The sequence below is a fragment of the Nasonia vitripennis genome, assembly GCF_009193385.2.
Source record: "Nasonia vitripennis strain AsymCx chromosome 1 unlocalized genomic scaffold, Nvit_psr_1.1 chr1_random0006, whole genome shotgun sequence".
NCBI lineage: Eukaryota > Metazoa > Arthropoda > Insecta > Hymenoptera > Pteromalidae > Nasonia > Nasonia vitripennis.
Window position 1 is genome coordinate 1,323,423 of NW_022279593.1, and position 20,965 is coordinate 1,344,387.

Consider the following 20,965-nt stretch of genomic DNA (forward strand, 5'->3'; position numbering starts at 1 on the left):
TCACATTACAACAATACATGAATATACTATCGCCTCTATTTGTGGCGAGAGAATTTTTAAATAAGTGCGTCAAATCCACGTTTGTGCATCACGGACTGCCCTTAAATAAACTTTAAACGCGTCTTAACTAATAAAATACATGCAATCTGACATTGCTATGCAATTCTTGTTTTCACTATTAAAACCTACCTCACATACACTCATACGCACAAAATGTGTCGAAGTTACAATTGTGTGTTACATGTAGCATATTATATTACTAAAACCACTTAAAGCAAATATAGCACACGCAATTCAGCGTTAATTTATTCAACAAACCAACGCTGCAAAGCATGTTTTAAATTGATATACGAACAAGGTAAAATTACTTCTGAAACTTTTTCAGTAAGTGTGCACACTTGCAATGAATGTACACACATGTAACGGCTATCGCTGTACTTGCTTAATGTGTCACAACTAATCAGACCCATAACATTTGTGGGAAAACGATCGAAGACAAAATGAGCTTATAGCGTGAACTAAATCAAGCGTATAACTCATATAATCAATCAAGAAATCTCCCTCTGCATCGAGAGAAACGCTGATTCAGCAATAACATGAATTTAAACCACATTTAAACCCATGCTTCATTAAGCAAATAAATAAATCGTTACTAATATTATTATTATTATTATTATTATTATTATTATTATTATTTTATAGGAGCCTATGAATCCTTGTGGCGGACTGACTGGTGTTCCCTTGCGAGAACTCCAAATGTGGGACTCGGCGGCGGCGGCCACCCCTACCCACTAAACACATATCTCCCTGTACGCCCGACACCAGCCCGGTACGGTTTATCACATTACATCGAACTGGGCCCATGTCCTTTGCGCTTCCTCTGCACATTCATTCCTTACTTCCAGTCATTCATAGCTACGCTTATATTTATATTCTCCCAATCTCCTATTGTTGAGTGTCCTCGTCTAAATCCGTGCTGTCGGTCTGAGAGGTCTCCGGCGGCTTCCACCGCTTGCAACAGTCTCGGTCGTAGCAGTAATTCGTACAATTTACCCGGCGTGTTCAGGAGACTTAGAGGCCTATAGGAGGACGACGAAGCAGGGTCCCCCTTATCTTTGGCAATGAGAACCAGCCGCGCGCACTTCCAAGGCCGACCAAATACTCCCACCGTCAGACAGCCGTTGTAGAGCCTCAACAGCGCATCGGGCTGTTCAGTTACGATGATCTGTAGCAGCTCCCCAGGCACGCCGTCAGGTCCCGGGGCTTTTCGAGGCTTCAGTTTGGCTGCAGCACTCTCAAGCTCCGCCACCGTGAAAAGTGGACATTCCACTGCGGTGTCCATGTCCGTATCGTCCGTTCTGTCCTGGTGAGTAGGAAAAAGATCGTGGGCAATCCTCTCCATTGTGTCCGCGTCCTTCGTCTCGGGGGATTCCAGGCGCCAAGTTAGCGAGTCACACTCTTGTAGCCTTCCCCCCAGGGGTCTGCATCTAGTTCGTCTTCCAGTCGTCTCCAACACCGTAGTTTCGTGCTGTTGATCGTCTATCTAAGTAGCCGTCTCGCGAGTTTGTATTCCCGCGAGATAGCCTCTCTTTCGTCCGAGTCCCGTTCCCTTCCCGCTAATCTGAGGAGTCGGAGGCATTTTTTTCTGATTTCGGCAATTTCCTGCGTCTACCAGTAGGTCTTCCTTCTGTCCTGTCTGTATCGTTTCCGTGGCATCGCGGCCTCGCAGATGCGCTGCAGATACTTTTCCAGATCATTAGCACTCGGTCCGTCCGTCCTTGAGACAGATCCGCAGAAGGTATTGCTGTGTTCCGCAGTTGCCTCCTGATTTCGTCCCTGTTTATGCGTCCAATGTCCCATCGTTTTGTGCGCATGCTCTGTCTTTGCCTCAACGAGGCGTCATTAGTCAGGTTGAAGACGATGTACTGGTGATCACTGGCTGTGTAGTCCTCGATCACTCTCCATCCCCTCAGCCTTGTCAACATCCTGTCCGTGGCTAGGGTTATATCTGATGTAGAATTACCAAAGCTGGGTCGTCTGTAGGTGGTCACGTTTCCGTCATTTATGACTTCCAATTCTAGTCGGGCGGCCATTTGTAGAATCAGTCGTCCTCGTCTGTTCGGCGTAGGCATCCCCCATTCGATCGCTCTCGTATTAAAGTCGCCCGCCTCGATTACATCGCCAGTAAGGTTTCTGACGACGTCTTCCAGGGCTTCCAGCTTGTCTTTGTATTCGCGCGCACTATTGTTCGGAGAAAGGTAGACACTGACAATAGTGACAGAGCCCACCCTTACCCAAGCATAGTCTCTCTCCGGCCCCACTGTCTATAATCCGCGCCGCGTTCACCCCTCGCACCCATACCGCCGCCGTGTTCGAGCTGCTAGCGATCCCCGATGGCTCGGAGAGGTTTCTGTACTGCTCGCTTATCACGAGTACGTCCGCGTCCGTTTCCGCCGCAATTTGCGGGAGCAGCGAATGTGCCACGCTGCTCCCGTTCAGGTTGCACTGGAGTATTGTCAGGTCCATTTTGTCTGTTTCGTCCTGTATTCAGTCAGAGCTGCCTTGAATACTGCGCACGAGGCCGTGCCAGGCACGTGTGCTAGATCTTGGTTGGTTCGCCCCGCGCAGAGGAAGCAGGAAGGCGCGCTTGTGCACGCCTTACCTACATGCCCCTTTCGGCCTTTCCAGCAGCAGTCTCGTCTGTCCGGTCCTTTGCAGTCTTTGCAGTCAACCCTCACGTGTCCATAGCCAAGGCACCTGTAGCACCTTGGAACGCGAAGCCTGGGTCTGATCCGGCAATTAATCCACCCGATTTTAATTCGGCCTTTCTTAAGTAGATCCGTTGCCTCCTTCGCGTCAAACTCACAGACAGCTAAAGCTTGACCCCGGTTATTCGCGTCAAAGACGTGGACATTTCGGTCAGTCGTGGTCCCCGTTTCGTGGTTGATCGCGTCCGCGACGTCCTGTGCTGTTGTGACGCAGTCCAAGTCCATGAATTCCAGTGTCATCTTGGAAGTCACGTCCTTAACTGTGGCAGTCTGTCCCAGTACGTTTTGTATCGTCTGCTGAAAAACCTGTCGCTCCTGTTCTTTGTCAAGCTGTAGCAATACAAAACCGTCTTTGGTCTTACGAATAGCTCGTACGTCCACTTTACTGTCCGTCAAATTCACTCTCTGTCGTATAGAAAGTAGAACGTCCGCGTACGTCTTGCCCTCTGCTGGCTTAATCAAAATCGCGCTTCGCCTGGGTTTCAGGTTTGAGCGATCTGTCTTGCGCACTTTGGGCTCTTTTGTCTTTGTCTTGTTTGCTTCAGCAGCATTTGTCTCTGTTTCCGTGGCCGCTTTTCGTTTCTTTCGTTTCGTGACGGTTGCCCACGTATCCTTTGCCGGCAACTCCTGCTTGTCTGAAGTTCCCGGTTCCGGAGTCTGGGTTTGTCTGTCCCGTTTACGTTTGAATCGTGGCGTTTCTTCCGTGTCCGTCCTTTGTACTTCTGTGAGTCTGTCGCAGTTGCTTCATACGTTGAAGTTCATGCATCCCAGCCTCAACAGCTTTATATATCTCACACATTCCATCCGTAATTACGCGACTGACATTCTTTTGGACGTTTGTCTTCGCCTTGATCTTTACCAGGTTGCTGCGTATTATGAGTAGTTGGTCTTCCAACTTCCTCTCTGCAGCCTCCCAGTTTTGTGGCGACCCTCCGATTATATCGCCCGTCCCTTCACGATTGTGTGCCGCGGTGTCATTTATAGTAGCCAGGCTACCTACCAGGTTCTTACTTCCACCTCGGCTGATCGCATCTCCATCTGCAGGCACGCCGCACCCCTCCATCTTCAACTTGTTCCGTTCGATTGCCTCATCCATGCTGAAAACAAACTTCGTCCTGGTATGTTTCCGACCCCCTGGATCCCCCCGGCTATGGAGGCAGCTGACATGGCCCCAACACAAGCCTGCAGGCGATGCCAGACTGGGTACATCATACCAGGATATAGAACCCACTGCCGCACTAGCCCATCTCCGCTCTCTCGAGCTTCCCACCCCCGAACAAAAGTGTTCAGCTCTCTGAAGAGTTTACAGCAGGCGTCACACGACAGCAGACACTCGCCAAGCCGATTGATCGGTGCTGGCTAGGCAGCCGACCTCCCGTCTTGCCGTCAGCGAGAGCCAAAGGTGGCTCGAGTCACTTCGGCACGCAGCCTAAGATCGTCTCCCCACCCAGAATCTCCTTTTGACAGCTCACGGGTCGCACCGCACGGCCAACACGGCGGTCCGCTTGATTAGTTTGAGAGCAGCCTTCCCTTGACTTAGACGGCAACAAGACACTCCCATCTATCACTCTGATACGTCCGGGAGATATCCGTTTATAGAACCCCCTCAATCATGCATCAACAATTCTCTCCACCAAGACGCTACCATTGCTGCGGGGTCGCCGCAGAAAGGGCATAGTCGCGGCTGCTGCTCTCGTAAGCCCATCACCCGGCAGGTTGCGAAGATGGAGAGCGGACATATCCATGGGATTATTATTATTATTATTATTATCGTTATTTTCACGGTTAATATTAAATGTAAACTAGGGAAATCTAGTAGCAAAATAAAAAAATGAAACAAAAAAAATCTTAATAGCAATCACCCAAGCCGGACAGCTATAAACTCATAAAACGGCTAATCCTTCTTTCCCTTCCCGCCACACATACGGGAAAAACCCAACCGACCGTTTTACGACTAGACCTTTCTCGAAACCCCGAGCACATGCCCTATTCGGCCAGTTTTCTTTTTCTCTCCTTTTAAAAGCGCATTCTTTTTCGTCCCTGTGCTCACGAAAACGTGCGCGCATAAAACGCGAACAAACTCTCATTCAAAACCAGAACGGCATTTTACAATCCGTCCTCAGTATATATTTTTCTTAATGGCACAGGCCCAACGTAACTCAAGTACAGAATATTTCTTTAAAATCACTTAAATAACTTAACACTAGAAATTTTTTTTTTAAATAAAAATTTGAAAGATAAATTTATTAATACACTAGGATAAAACATATTAATAAATTTACGCTCATATGTAGTCTCGCTCGCGTATTCAATTCTGTTTTCAATTTGCAGAATTGGGATACACGCAAGAGCTGAAAGTATAGGATTTACACAGCCAAACGTGCTAATGCTACAAAAAAATCCAGGATTGCTATCAGAAAAAATCGCCTATATGTCGCCGTCTAACATAGATTGGAAACTTATTCAGAAGGTGAATTTAGATTCCTACTTCGAAACAGGCGATCGACTACTCAAACAATGCAAGACCATACAATCTTTGTACGACAAAACTTCATCAGTCTGCCCGCATAACCAACTAATCAAAAGCTATATTGGACAAATCCAAGAGACCAAAATGCAATCGGAAAAAGTTATAGAATTGCTAGTTGGCCTTGATTTGTCAAAAACATCAATACAACGCAGGTCTGTTCTGCCATTCGTTGGCCAAACAAGCAGATTTTTATTCGGCACAATGGATGAAAAAGCACAAAGAAATATGGAAAATTTAATTGAATTATCATCCAACGACACGCGCAAGACAGCGAAGCTGTTAGCTCAACAAACGGAATTGGTAGAAACGGAATTTCAGGAAATGAATATCAAAATAAACAAATTAACTAGTGTGGTTTCGAACATTTCTAAATCTTTTGACTATTACTACAAAAGAGACACCCTTCAGATAGCAACACAAATTCTAGACCAAACTGTCACGCAATACAAACTTGACACAGAAATTATTACAGACGCTATATTCTTCGCCTCGCAGGGCTCAATACACCCGCGTTTTTTATCTCCGGACCTCATTTACAAGTCAGCCGAATTAGTAAGAGAAACTGTCCCGGATGCAATTTTTCCACTGAACGTTCCTAGCCAACATGGAGAAAATACAGCATATACGTGAAGTCATCGAATCTCTCGAAGTTCAATCAACGTTACTGGAAGACCTAACGCTTGACGACACCACAACCAAGAATATGCTGGAAGCCGCCATCTGCAATTTGAGAGTGTCCATGCTAAACTTGGAACTTATTGCAAACAACATTTTTAAAAAAGTAGAAGAAGAGGAGGAGAAGACACTGCAACCTGTCTCGTCAACTAGTGGCACACAGGGCAAGGCCACAATTTACACAGAAACAATATCCGACCAATCTTCAAGTAGCGCTAGTGAGAATACAATAAAAAAAAATAAAAGTGCACTTAGGAGAGTAAAGAGAGAAGAAAAGAGAAAATTAAAGCGAAAACGGCATAGTGAGAAGGAAAAATTGAAGAAAACAGTGAAAAGTGAATTTCTCCTTAAAGCAAAAATGTGCGCACACAGGGATGCATTCCCAAACCCGGAGGTTGTAAAGTATAGCAGCAGTGATGAGCGCAGTTCGGATAGCGCACCGCTCGCCTCCCGCATAGGCGTTAATCCAGTCTCGGCCATAAAACGGCTAGCGACCGAAAGAGAATCCTTTCCGGTCCCATCTATACAGCAGGGTACACAGTGCGTGAGGTGCGGCACCAGATTCATGAAATCAAAGGAGAAGGAAGAAGAAGAAAACATGGACGTTCGGATTTGCAGTGGTGGACATGCAGATTATGCAGTAATCATACGCATAATTCATGCATGACAAGGCACGAAATACAGCAAGGACCGCTGTTCCTTTGCAGAACATGTGCCAATACAAGATCTATGATAAATTCAAGATCCTGCAGCAAGAGCAACAAACCAAGAGTTAAATCCAATGTCGTGGTGCAAGTGCACATGGCATCTGTGAACTCGGCCGGATCAACTACCCAAGCTGCACCATTCCAATCTACCTCACAAACGACGCAGCAGTGGATTTTTAGATTTAGATTTTATTTATTTATTTTGCTGTACAATGTGTTGTACAAAATTTTATAAAAAATAAATACGTAGTAAAGTAATAAATTATGATTTTGAGTGAGGTGAGACTGAGATGTCTGTGGAGATAATAATATGTGGAGATAAGCTATGTGTTTTCAAGGGTGAAAAAGTAGTGTCTGGCTTGTTTCTTGAAGTGTGTAATGGATCTATTGTCGCGGAGCTGTAAAGGTAGTGTATTCCATAGGTATGAGGCGCTTATGTGGAATGAGTTCCTCAGCGTCTCTGTAGCGAAGGTTGGGATGTCCAGAGGTGTCACCTCACCCCTGACAGGACGAAGTGCGACGTGGAAGTCAAAATAGGCAGTGATGTATGATGGTACCGCTGTGTTGAAAAGTTTTCTTAAAAAGCAAGCCATGAAGTACTTCCTACGTCCAGCGGTGGTAAGCCACTGCAACTCGCGTCTGTAAGGGGTGATGTGCTCGTCCCTTCTTACACCATAGATGTAACGAGTAAGTGGAGGGAGAGTAAGGAAACCTTAACAGAGGCAACAAGTCCCAGCTGCGACACATGTGAGGATTCTTGCATGGGTCCTACCTGCAGCTGCAGCAGACAAAGTGAAAGTGATTAGTGAAATATGTAGTGCGAACGAGGTGTGAGGAAGTATGTAAGGTATGGGCTATGATAGCATTAGATTGTAACTATTTATTATTAAAATTTATTAAAATCACGACATTTCAATGCATATACAGTATACACTTGTATGAGATCATGTCTTAGTCAGTAAAAACTTCAAACATTTTAGTTACAAAATATTTAAATATAAATGTCATTATTTTAGTAAATTAATATTCACGCAATTTCATGTTAACGCAAAGAAAAACAAAAAACCAACAACTAAAATCGTTCATCATAATCTTTCCCTTAAAATATTAAAATAGGGAATTCAATATAATCAAACTCACGCGGCGGCAGAAAATAATCACATTTAAATATTTATAAGACAATAATATCAAACCGCTCTCAAGGTTTCGTACGTGCAATTTACAATGAAAATTGCATAGTTAAACGGTTAAAATCACACATGAAAGTATACAAAAAAATTATTACACGTAATTAAATAATAAATTCATTGGAAGTTGAATGCGCGATAAGAACGTTAGTTGCAAAAACAATGGATCCACACAGTAACTTACTTATAGTCATTAATGTTTACCTACATTTATAATTGCATATTATACCCTTTCCTTTTTCCGAAATTACTGTGTGAATTTATCAAATATTCATATTAAAACTTGATTTAAATATATAAAAAAAAACATGATTCGATAGTCGAAACGACAAGGTTTAAATATTCTCATGAATAGCACTTACGCAACTAGCAAACAAATTCAAATAAAAAATAAAGGAGCATAGGAGCATGGGATACTCGTATCAGGCTCAGCGATTATCCGATGGCATGAGAAAATAAAAAAGAATTTATTGGCTGTCGCTCAAAAGCTAAGCTCAATATACTTATATGAGTACAAAATATAAAAGAAATACGGAAAGCACGACTATTAATAGTCTCACATCATGAGCGTATATTTGATTGCTCACAAATCTTCGACCTTATCAGTGCAATGTTAACAGTTAAGCATTTTTATGCGCTCCTCGCGGAAAAACATGAACTAATGTTTTCCTAATAATACAGCAAATATGCAACAAAAAGCATACACATTTTTGCACTGAAACAATATCAATAAGACACAGTCAACAACAAGTGAACAATATCTACGATCTCACAGCAGTATATTCAGAAAAATCTCATTTCTTTTGATATTTGCATGAGATAGGGCTACGGTCATTCTTAGCTTCTATTCTTAACACTATCAAATTTCATTTAATTTCAATTAACAAAATCGTTTACATCTTTTAGTTTGGAACCATGAATATAAATAATTATAAATAAATAATTTATAACATCAAGCTCGATTCGACAATCGATGATATGTAGAAAGTCACAATTAAAAAAAAAATCATACAAAAATTTAATTTCACCAGAAACAAAAAAAATTGTATATTTATACACAGCATACAAACAAACCAAATTAATTACTTATTATATTTTTCATATTATAGCTATTATTACCTTTTAATTACAATAAATTTTTATGTAGCTTATAAAAACAAGATGTATCTGTAACTAGGTTAAGCATTTTTTATAATTATATATTAAATGAGAGAGAGACCACACATGTATCTACACTTAAGAAGAAATCACGAACATCAGTACACTTACAATACACACGATTTAGGATAATTACCTGTCATCGGGACGATGACGTCGCGGCCATTGGGCGTGTCGCGTACGCACACTGACGTGCATACGTGTAGCGCAGCATGGCAACAACGAAAGGACATCGCGAGCTCGGACGAACCTTACACCCGCCTTATCACTGCATGCCGATGTGCAGTGGCAGGCTTAATTAGCCGTGCGCGACCAGCTCTCGGCTCAGTTCTACGGGAATCATACTATCTGACACATCTCTCTCATTGTCCTTTAATGAAAACCATTCACTACACTCAGTGAAGACTTTCTTGCATCTTCATCAAGTTCCTAGGCCCATCCTACGAACGCTACGACCATCCTAATTCCCGACTATCCCACGTTACACTATATATATATATATATATATATATATATATATATATATATATATATATATATATATATATATATATATATATATATATATATATATATATATATATATATATATATATATATATATATATATATATATATATATATATATATATATATATATATATATATAAAAATGATTATATTATTGATATAACTTGTTGTTTTGATAATGTATTATCAGTGGCGATTACTCAGCCAATTAATAAATAATTTACATTTCAGTTATGTATAATTAATGGCAATATATAATTTATATTGTAACGGTCCTAACTCTTGCGAGCGACGCGCGAAAAATGCGAACACGAAAAAATCCCGAAAAGGGAGTATATCAAAAAAGTGATCAGCGCCGAACCAATCAGCGAGCAGCAGCGGCGGCGGCCTGGATGGGAAAGCGGCAGCAGCGCCGGCGCACTAGAGGGGGAAGCGCATGACAGTGGCTCGGCGCAGTAGCTCCTCAGGGGATAAAAAGCGCCTCAGCCTCATTCGCTCAACCGAGCTCGAACGGGACGGAGCAATACGGCTCCCTCTTCTAGTAGAATTCGGCCAGAGCAAACATTTTTGTGCGCGAATTGAGGCGCTATACAAATGTAACACTAAAACGTAGCAAACAAATAAACTGTATGTCTCTGAAGAAAATTCTAGACAAAGAGACTAGCTCAAACAGTAATACATCTATTTAAGTGAAAAACTTAAAATAAAATTCAAACACAAAATTTATTTCTAGCTATATTAGTCTTGGCTACAATACGTTAGCTAAGTACGAAACACTAACAATACATACATCAAATTTTAAATAAGAAGAAATTCAAATACCACAACATTCCGGACCACAATATAATAATTTTAAAACCGAGCTAAGCCGGAGCGTTTCAATATTTTATTAATGTACCATTAATGAAGATACCTCAGCCAATCAATATATTGTTTAAATTTTGGTAATGTATAATGGCGATTATTCGACCAATCAAAAAATAATTTAAATTTGAGTAATGTGGAGATTTCAGTAATTTACTAATAGTGAAGAGTTCTCAGGAAATCAATATATAATTTATACTTTAGTATTGTTGTATTACTATCGATTACTCAATCAATCAAAAGATACTTCATATTTTAGTAATGTTGTATAATTAATATAATTAATTTCTGAATATTTTAGAATAGACTATGTGTTTTGTGTAAAATTTCATTTCGTCGTTTAATTTTCGTTTTTTACATTCGTTATTTGTAATATTTTTACTATTTTTGTATGCAGATTCAACATTTAAATATTTTTAATTTCTCTTTTGATGTTGTTCTTGATAATGCAACATATAAGTGACCGTGACTAAATAATGGAGTGGATAAATATAAACCCACTTTGTCAAACGATTGGCCTTGAGATTTATTTACTGTCGTAGCAAAGCTAAGTCTTATTAGAAATTGCCTTCTAACCATACCATATGGTATTTCATCTAGTGATGGAGCTAAATCGATACGAAGCAATAATACTTGTTTACTGGAATATTTTCCAGTAATAATTAATGCTGTAAGAACATATTGTTTCAAATCTTTAATTATAAATCTTGTACCATTACAAAGACCACCGTCAATGTCTAAATTTCTTAAGCCACTAATTATTGCACCTTTTTGAATATTAATTTGTGTAGTGGCAATCCATTAGGTGTTGAATTCAAAAATTCTGTAGGTATCATGTTTGTTAATTTGTCATCTGCATCACTTTGGATTCGATCATCACTATGGTATATACATATATATATATATATATGGGACGTTTCACGTCAACCGGACCATCAGTGCACCCAAAATTTGGGTTAACCTAACAAGACGTTTGAGGTCTCAAAATGATCGTCTGGTCAAGGGCTTTTGAAAAAGTTCTGGCCTTTTCAAAAATCCAATGTGGCGCATAAAATATGGAGCCTGAAACCCACGTTTTCATAGCACATTCAATAAAAACAATAGTAAAAATGTTCTAATTTGTGAAATATCCCACCAAAAAGCATGTACAACTCATGATAGGATATATTATTGACAATGCTGACGGAATTCCAAAATCAAAAATGGCGGAATCAAAATAGTGGACATTATACCTCCACCAAACTCATTTTACCGCAACAAATGATTTTTGATCAGTTTAAAGTATCGATATGGGGGTTTTCAGGGTCACTGAATCTTATTTTAACCTCGACATTTCAAAATTCGAAATGGTGGATCCAAAATGGCGGACATTATACCACCACCAAACCAATATTACCGCAACAAATGATTTTAGATCACTTTAAAGTATCGATATGAGGGTTTTTGGGGCCACTGCACCTTATTTTAACCTCGAAATTTTAAAATCCAAAATGGCCAATATAAACTGGCGGATATTTGTCATAACCCACCCGCAGGCTCTCTCGCGAAAAGCCCCTGCTAACGCGCAACCCGCCGAACACGCCACGCACGCTGCAGCGCTTATCACCGCGGCGCTAGTACCGCGGCGTGCCGCTACTAGCGCCGCGGTGAGCAGCTTTCTTTCGTGCACATTGTCCAATTTTCGGTGAGCTTTGGAATTCCAACTCTACAAATACTGTTGTCTTCTTTGAATTGTAAATGTACTAACTTCCCAATTGCTCCATTTACCAAGCCATCATTTACATTAATGTTTGTTGTAATGAGATATGGCTTACCTATAACGAAAGTAATCATGTATGGTAAGCTACCAGTATCAATGAGAGACATTGTGTGCAGCTTTTGTCTACAAGTAGCCTCTTGTTCAGCACTTTTAGCGCCAGTTATTAAATCTGTAGCTGTAGAGATATGTTTGTTCTGAGCTTGTTGTAAAATATAATTGTTGTAAGCAGTGACGTCGTTAACTCTCCAAAAGAGACGGATTCCATCTGGGCACAATCTCTCCGCTTCAGATTTTGTAAAAAATCTTGATTCAATAAGTTGAAATTCATAATCTTGTAAGACCTCACCTCTGCCTATTTTTGTGAGTATGGAAGAAAATACAACATTAGCCTGCCTCATAACTTGTTTCAGTTCATAAAATTTTAATGAACGCCACAGAGAAGGTCCAACCATACGTGTTGGGATGGACTTATATATTGGTGTTGCATTTACTGGTGGTAATTGCCGCAGATCTCCAATTAATATAACATCAATTCCGCCAACTGTAGTGTCATGATTTACGGTAATTTGCTTCAAACGTAAATCGATTTTCGACAAGAGTTGTGCACTAATCATACTCACTTCTTCAATAAGCAATACTCTGACATACTTGAAAAGCGTTCTGTATAATTGTAAATTTTCATTGAATAATGGTAAAAATTTAGCAAGTGTTATTTTTAGCGCTATGTGCACCGTGGTACCACCAATGTTTACAGCAGCTTTCCCGGTAGAAGCACATGCTCTGTAAGCGTTGCAATAACCATTATTATCCGTATATCTATTATAAATTTCCATAATAACTTTAGTGACAAAAGTTTTTCCGCAACCTGCAGGACCAGTGAAAAATATTTGAAATGGAGAGTCATTATGTGTCTGAAGATGATTAATAATGTGAAGTAATAGATCCTTTTGTTTTTTGTTTGTTAGATCTCATGTACTGAATAAATTGTTGTCTATCCATCAAGTTCTCTCTTTTTTTTGCAATAGCGCCAAGTTTGCTGAGTGCAGCATCGCGAATATCAGCATTTACATCTGAATGCTGATCATGAATTAGTCGCTGATAAGGGTCTTGCTCAAATAAAATGTTAGCCTGATTGTGTAATTCGTCATCTTCTGCTTGTTCATCTTGTCTATGTAACTGTTTGCAAATTTCTATAGTTTTTTCAATGTCTTAATTAGATTCAAACTCTTGTCTGCGTTTCATAATTAGATCAACGTTGTCTTCATATATTTTAATAAACTTATTTTCCGCAAGAACGTCATTGTCTTTACTTTTGAATGGAATATGCAAGAATACCATTTCTCTTATATAGTCATGGTATTCTTTAGCAATATCATAATTGCGGTATCTTATAACTTTTGGCTTTTCTCTTGTAACATACACCCCTTTGTTATTAATATCATAATTGGCAACGAACTGTGCTAAAGTGACGTCTTCGAGGTCGTTGGGCCTTTTTTCATATTTGTCAAACCAGTTTTCTTTCCATACATCTGTGCAATCATCATTCATAGCCTCTAATTCCTTAAGAGTTTTTCTTATTCGTTGTCGTTCAGTAGGATGAACAGTTAGTATATAAGCAGTTGTAATAGATGACTTAGCCATGGGTTCACGTAACAAAAAACAAGCAGCTTCTTGTGCCGACATCTCAACGAAATTGAGTACATCGACGCTCATTTTTCTCGTAATGTGTACAATATCGAATTCTGGATTTTCGTCCATTATCTGAATTATTTGACGTTGCAAATTACTGATTCCTCTATTATGTTTGTTCACGTACTCAACAAAGTAAGCAGCACAAGCGTACTCATCTTGAATAATTTGAAAGTCCGTATTAGATTGCAGATGATGAAAAACGAATGGGTTGAATGGATTATGCCATTTTTCTGATGTCATTCGGCGGTAAAAAAGTTTTGGTCGATTGATACCTGCACGAATGACGTTGTAATAATATTCATCAGAAGAAATGTTATTGTTTGTATAGAAATCTTCAAAATTTATATAGTCTATATTTTCCAAATTTGATCGTAGCATTTTGTAATGTTGTTTATATTTTTTGAAATTTTCTTGTGAGAAGTCTGGATCAGTAGGTAGCATTGGTATCAATCTTATTGTTTTACGTGTTGGCATGAATGGAGCTCCAAATCTGCAATTATCCTTTTTATTTGGGTCCATTTTTTTATAGCACGTGAAAGTGTGCTGTGAGTCTGAGGTTTAATATTTCCGGATGCCTCTGAAGCAGATACGGAAACTAGTTCGTCAATCATCTGAATGACGTCTTCGTTGTTACTTTGTAGATCTGTAGGTGTGTTATCGAGCCATAAAAGAATATGAGCATGAGGGCTGCCTCGATGTTGAAATTCAATTCTTTTAAAAATCGACGACTCTATATTTACCGTATGGATTTCCCTTTTTTGCTTGCAAAACGGTCAATAAACAATTGACTAATTTATTGAAGTAAATAGCACATGTAACAGCGTCACCATTTACAAGTTTTGCTTTTTGTATATAATTAGTATTTACTAAAAACTCATCTGAAATATTTTCTCCGTTATTTTTCAATTTATACAAAAGTTTTAGGAGATCATTCCAACCGGTTTCATTTGCACTCAATGACATAAAAGCAGTTCGTGCTCCCCGTTGTCTGATCATTGCAAAAAGATCTTTTTTGCGATCAGCCCAATACCAAGCTGAATTCGGTATGCAACGAAGGAAAGCAAGATTAGTTTCAATGCAATCGTGAATAAAACCTTCAGATTGTACCTGTTCTTTCGTAACATTAGTGTCAAAACCAACGTGTTTAAAAGCAATAGAAACACTATCTCTCACCCGTTGTCTCATTATTTTTGTGGCCATGTATAAAAGGTGTTCTGGATCTGCGCCTCGACGATCTGTACGACGTAGTTCGCTTGTAGCTTGCATAAATGAAGTTGCTGTACTACCCACTTTGTAAGTTCGAAATTGTCCAATGTAAATCGTAGGAAATGAAAGCTCTTCTGCATGTTCATCAAATAAAATGCTAATTGGTCGTTGCCTTTCACCAGGTGTCATATGCAAAAATTTATCGTCAAACCACCTCATATTTTCTTGTTGTTCTTTGACTTCATCGTACATCAAAGTTTGTTGTTACGCCGTGACGTTATCTTGTATTGGTATATGTTCACTGACATCATCAATCGCGATTTCAGGAGCAGGTTGACGAAAAAAATCTTCGTTGATGGTTATATTGTAATGAACATAAAGCGGTGTAGTTATCAAGTATTGTAACCATTCTCTAACTTTTTTTTTTTTTTTGTTAATAAGGCCATGAACATAACTAGTTTTATGGATCATTTTTTTTTTATATGCACATAAAAGCAATGGTCATCGTCAATATTTCTAGGTAAGTTAGTGACCATAGTATTAACGTCAACAGAAACATTAATTATTTGTCCATAAATACCGTATTGGCCATGGACATGCCGTAGTCGTCGTATTTGCATGAAGGGTATTCTTGGTGAAATTAGTCGCTGAGAAACAATATCTAACTTTGGTAAATGAGCAGGTATTGTCGGGTATGAAAAACCGTTATATGTTGACAATATAGGTATTTTCTTTTTGTCCAACGCTGATTTACAAGTAGAGGACACTTTTACCGTATTACCTGTCTGGTAAAGCTGAAATAAAAATTATAAAATCAATCATCATAAATGTTTGAATAGCAATTAAAAATAAAAAAGGAACTTCGTTCCAATATTCTGTGCTAAAGACATTACCGGCAAGATCTTTTAAAAAATATCATTGTGTATTTCAGAAGTTGTTTTTAAATTGTTGTTCCACTACAGCCTATTACATACAGCACACGATATTCCAAATGTATTTTAGTAAAAATTTTATAAAAATGTAGATGTCCTTGTGCATGATTATAATTACACCGGCACACAAAATAAAAAAAGATGTCTGTACAAAAAATCAGACCCATGTATCCTTATGTTTTTTTGGTCGCTGAATCCGAATCCGGGGTCAGTCTGGCCCTATCACGTCAGGGTCAAGGTCAGTTCAAGGTCAAACTGAGAAGAAACGGTTCAAAAAAATTGAAATGCCATATATGTATGTTTTTTAGGTCGCTGAATCCGAATCCGGGGTCAGTTTGGCCTCATCACGTCAGGGTCAAGGTCAGTACAAGGTCAAACTGAGAAGAAACGGTTCAAAAAAATTGAAATGCCATATATGTATGTTTTTTAGGTCGCTAAATCCGAATCCGGGGTCAGTCTGGCCCCATCACGTTAGGGTCAAGGCCAGTTCAAGGTCAAACTGAGAAGAAACAGTTTAAATCGATAAAAATGTTATATAAAACTTTCCAAAAATGGAAAAAGATACCAAAAATTGTAAAAAGTCTTATTCAAGAGATTTGATCACTTAATATCTTCCTTGTGTACAGAGCAAAGTTGCTTTCGTTTATATTTTTTTCTTTTTTTTCCACTAGTTTAGTAACTGTTCTCCCTGTTCTTCACTGACGTCTCCTAGATTAAGAGGAAAGTAATCCAGATGGGAATGTAAGAAATGCATTTTATAACTCATCAAGCAACCCAAATTTTTGAAATTCTCCAACATTTGTGCAACTAGTTCCTGATAGTTCTCACTCTTTTTATTTCCTAAAAAGTTCTCACGAACGATTTCATCAAGATATAAGTGTAATGGAGAATCGATACCAAGGAAGATGGAATGTCAACATGATGGCAGATTTTTGCTGGGAAGAGAGACATTAAAACAAATAACAAAAAGAGAAAAATAAACCCATTGCATAGGTCATTTGAAGAAAAAAGAGTTCGTTAGAAGAGAAAAAAGGAGTAAAGAAAGACATCAACAGTTACTAAACTAGTGGAAAAAAAAGAAAAAAATATAAACGAAAGCAACTTTGCTCTGTACACAAGGAAGATATTAAGTGATCAAATCTCTTGAATAAGACTTTTTACAATTTTTGGTATCTTTTTCCATTTTTGGAAAGTTTTATATAACATATTTATCGATTTAAACTGTTTCTTCTCAGTTTGACCTTGAACTGACCTTGACCCTAACGTGATGGGGCCAGACTGACCCCGGATTCGGATTCAGCGACCAAAAAAACATAAATATATGGTATTTTCATTTTTTAACCGTTTATTCTCAATTTGACCTCGAACTGACCTTGATCCTGACGTGATCGGGTCAAACTGACCCCGGATTCGGATTTAGCGACCAAAAATACATAAATATATGGCATTTCAATTTTTTTGAACCGTTTCTTCTCAGTTTGACCTTGTACTGACCTTGACCCTGACGTGATAGGGCCAAACTGACCCCGGATTCGGATTCAGCGACTCGAAAAACATCTTCATCACTCATGTCATTCCCGTGGTTTTCACAGTAGACACTAGCATTTATTATATTCTGTGTAATAACATCTTGTACTGTGATATATGGCGTAAAATGTAAATTTTGTAGATGTAGGTGCATAAAATTTAGTGAGTCAGTAACGTTATAGTGGCAAAAAGTTAATGTTTCAGTGTTAGTTCTAATGTCAGTCTAAACTCTCGAAAAAAGGTATAAGCAATCATTGTCTCCATATTCAGTATCGCTATGCAATATCTGGCTTGTGAAAAGAAGGTCTCCACAAGATTGCAAAAATGGTGATTCTCTTAGTTGTCGTCGCAGGTCCGTAGGTGAAATTCGCTTCTGCGGCGGCGTCCTGCTCGCGCCTCGCTGCACAAGGCTTCCTCGGTCGAGTCCCGTACATCAGGATCGCCGGACTGACGCCTGTCGAGGAATAGGGGCACGGTATTATACCCGAAGGCGATGTCGCTCAATCGCTCGCCCTATGTGTCATGGTTCTCCTCGATGAGCGCGCGCACTATGTTGTTTATGGTGCGATTCACCCTCTCCACTGGGTTCGCCTGGGGTTGATAAGGTGGCGTCAACTTATATCGCACTCCTGGTTCTCTGAGGTATTGATCAATAGCCTTATTTTTTAATTCTGTGCCATTGTCCGACAGGAATACCCCTGGCGCACCGTACCGCAAGAAGACTCGCTCTCGGAGATGCTGCAGGATTGTCTTCGCGTTCGCCCGCTTAATCTGAATGCAGTCTATCCAGCGGGTGAACAAGTCTTCGAATATGAGAATATATTCGTTTCCTCGAGCGGTCTTTGGTTTCGGCCCCAGTATATCTCCCGCTATGATCTGCCATGGCCGAGTAATCACTCGTTTTCCATCAGGCCGTTTGGCGAGCGCTGCTCGACTTTGCATTGCTGACAAACGAAGCATCGTCGAACATACTCATCGACGTCGGTGTACATACCGGGCCAGTAATAGTACATTGCGACGCGCGCACAAGTTTTCTCACACCCCTGGTGACCGGCTGATGGTTCGTCGAGACACTCTCGCAAGATCTCTGCTCGCTTTTCTTTTAGCACGACGATTTTCCATGCCGTATCGTCATTCATAGACGCTGGAAATTTCTCATCCATCTTCTCTGGATCTGGCCGAAAAACATCGTGATTAACCAGGACGCCGAGGTACTTCACCTCTTCTCGGCAAAAGACACTTTTGTCCCGGTTGATCGTTAATCCAGCCGCGTTCACTGGCTGGAGCACTTTCTCTAAGTACTCGAGATGCTCTTCAAACGTCTCTGTCGAGATGATGATATCGTCGAGATACGAGTACGCGTATGGCTGGAGTTCTGGGCTGATCACTTCGTCGATCATTCACTGGAAGGTCGGTCCAGCGTAGGCTAAACCAAACGGTATACGCGGGTTTCAACGGTATTTGATGGTACGCGCTGCTAAGGTCCAACGTCGATATGTACTTCGCTTTCTGCAGTTTACGAAGGATATCATCCATGTTAGGTAATGGATATGCGTCAGCCTTTGACAGCGCATTAACTTACCGGAAGTCGACACAAAAACGATATTGCCCGTTCACCTTGCGCAGCATCACTATCTTCAGACTATAGGAAACTCTATGCTGTCTATAAAGCAAGTGCGTACCCGCTTCCATACATGAATGCTATTTTAAATAAGTTGCAGCATGCTCGCTATATTTCGACTATCGATCTCAGCTCGGCCACCAGATTCCGATAAAGGAAGAAGACATGCCTTCTCCTACCTGGATGATATTATTATCACGACCGACAGCTTCGAAGAGCATCTGCATTGGCTTGATGTAGTACTCAAGAGAATTCGAGAAGCCGGTTTAATGATCAACAGAAAAAAGAGTAAATTCTGTTGCAGTGAAGTTAAGTATCTGGGAGTCGTTGTTAATTACGATGGTTTTCGCCCTGACCTCAGTAAAATCGAACCAATCGTGAAATACCCGGCACCCAAGATTCTAAAGCAGTTACGCCGATTCCTTGGAATGTCTTTGTGGTACCGGAAATTTCTGGACAATTATGCGACTATCGCCAACCCGTTGACATCGCTGACGAAGAAAGGTGTCAAATATCATTGGGGCGACTCGCAAAAAGCAGCGTTCGAGCAGATAAAGGCGCTGATCGCTTCTGCTCCCGTTCTGCACCGTCCATCTTCTGATGACTTATTTGTCATCCAAACTGACGCTAGTGACACAAGCATTGGGGCTGTGCTAACTCAGACCATCGATGGAGACGAAAGAGTCGAGAGTTTTGCAAGCCGCACGCTATCGAAAGCGGAGCGTAATTATTCCGTTACTGAACGCGAGTGCCTAGCTGTCATATGGGCAATCCGGAAATTTCGTCCTTATGTGGAAGGCTATCAGCTTCCACATAAAGACAGAAGAGTCCCAGCTCGAGCTGTAGTTCGTGCTCCAGTTCAAGCGGAACATCATCCAGTTGCGCATCGTGCAAATCCGTTCAAAGTATACGCGATCTCAAACGGATTCCTAAGATTGCATCCTCGAATATGAAGAGAAAAGCAAATGGGAAAAAATATTAAATTTATTCTTAAAATGATATAACTTTATTTTTAAAAATAATAATGCTAATTTGTTTTTTTATTTTTACGGAACAAGAAGGCAACGAGCAGAAGAAGAAGGTAGGAGAGAGAGAGAGAGAGAGAGAGAGAGAGAGAGAGAGACGTCACCAAAACCAGGAACATCTACAATGACTTCAGGTAAAAATGCTTTAACAATAAATTAGTTTTATTATTTATTATTTTTTGTACAATACATTTTTTTTGCTTTAATTTTTTCAGAGGTTACGAGACCAGTACCGATACGTGGTATTTTGCGATTGTAAAGGACCGACAGTCAACAGCAGCAGCAGCAACAACAACAACAGCAGCAACAACAGCAGCAGCAACAACAATGTAATTTACCGAGGATTATAGATGATGAGATAATAATAGATCACGTTAACGTAAATAAAATTTACAAAAATTATAAAAAATAAATAAATTTAAAGAACTGTGTACACCTCACCGTTAATTAAAACTTGAAATTCCGGAATATTCCTGCCAGTGCTGACCATTGGTTAACTGAAGCTCATGCGCATGCGCGTCATCTCCCGTTAACCTACGACAGACACTGGCGGGAGTTTTCCCAAATTCAAAGTTTTATTTAACTATAGGTGTACGAAATTTTTAGAAAAGTTAAAAAAATTGTAAAATGTTTCAGAAAATTTAGGTATGATTTTTAAATTGATTTACTCTGTTCTTTGTCTTGTTTTAGTGTAAGTAAATAACTTAACTAATCTAATAAATTGACTACGTGTGAATAAGAGGTGATGACAAATTTTAATCCCTTTCTAAATTAATTATTAAAGTTTTCATATTTTTTTTTATA

General features: G+C 39.8%; 1 protein-coding gene across 2 annotated transcripts in view; it reads left to right on the forward strand.

Moving 5' to 3' along the window:
• Positions 1 to 20,965, forward strand: part of LOC100114125 (endonuclease III-like protein 1) — an 89,232-nt gene that overhangs the window by 40,300 nt on the left and 27,967 nt on the right. The window contains exon 2 of one of the 2 annotated variants that reach the window (XM_031932282.1): positions 5,100 to 9,423. The exons of the other annotated variant lie outside the window; for it this stretch is intronic. Within the exon in view, the coding sequence (XP_031788142.2) occupies positions 5,155 to 5,928 (774 nt within the window). The 5' untranslated portion in view covers positions 5,100 to 5,154 and the 3' untranslated portion in view covers positions 5,929 to 9,423. Of the gene's footprint in view, positions 1 to 5,099; positions 9,424 to 20,965 lie in introns of those variants that run through there. 2 annotated transcript variants of the gene reach the window in all.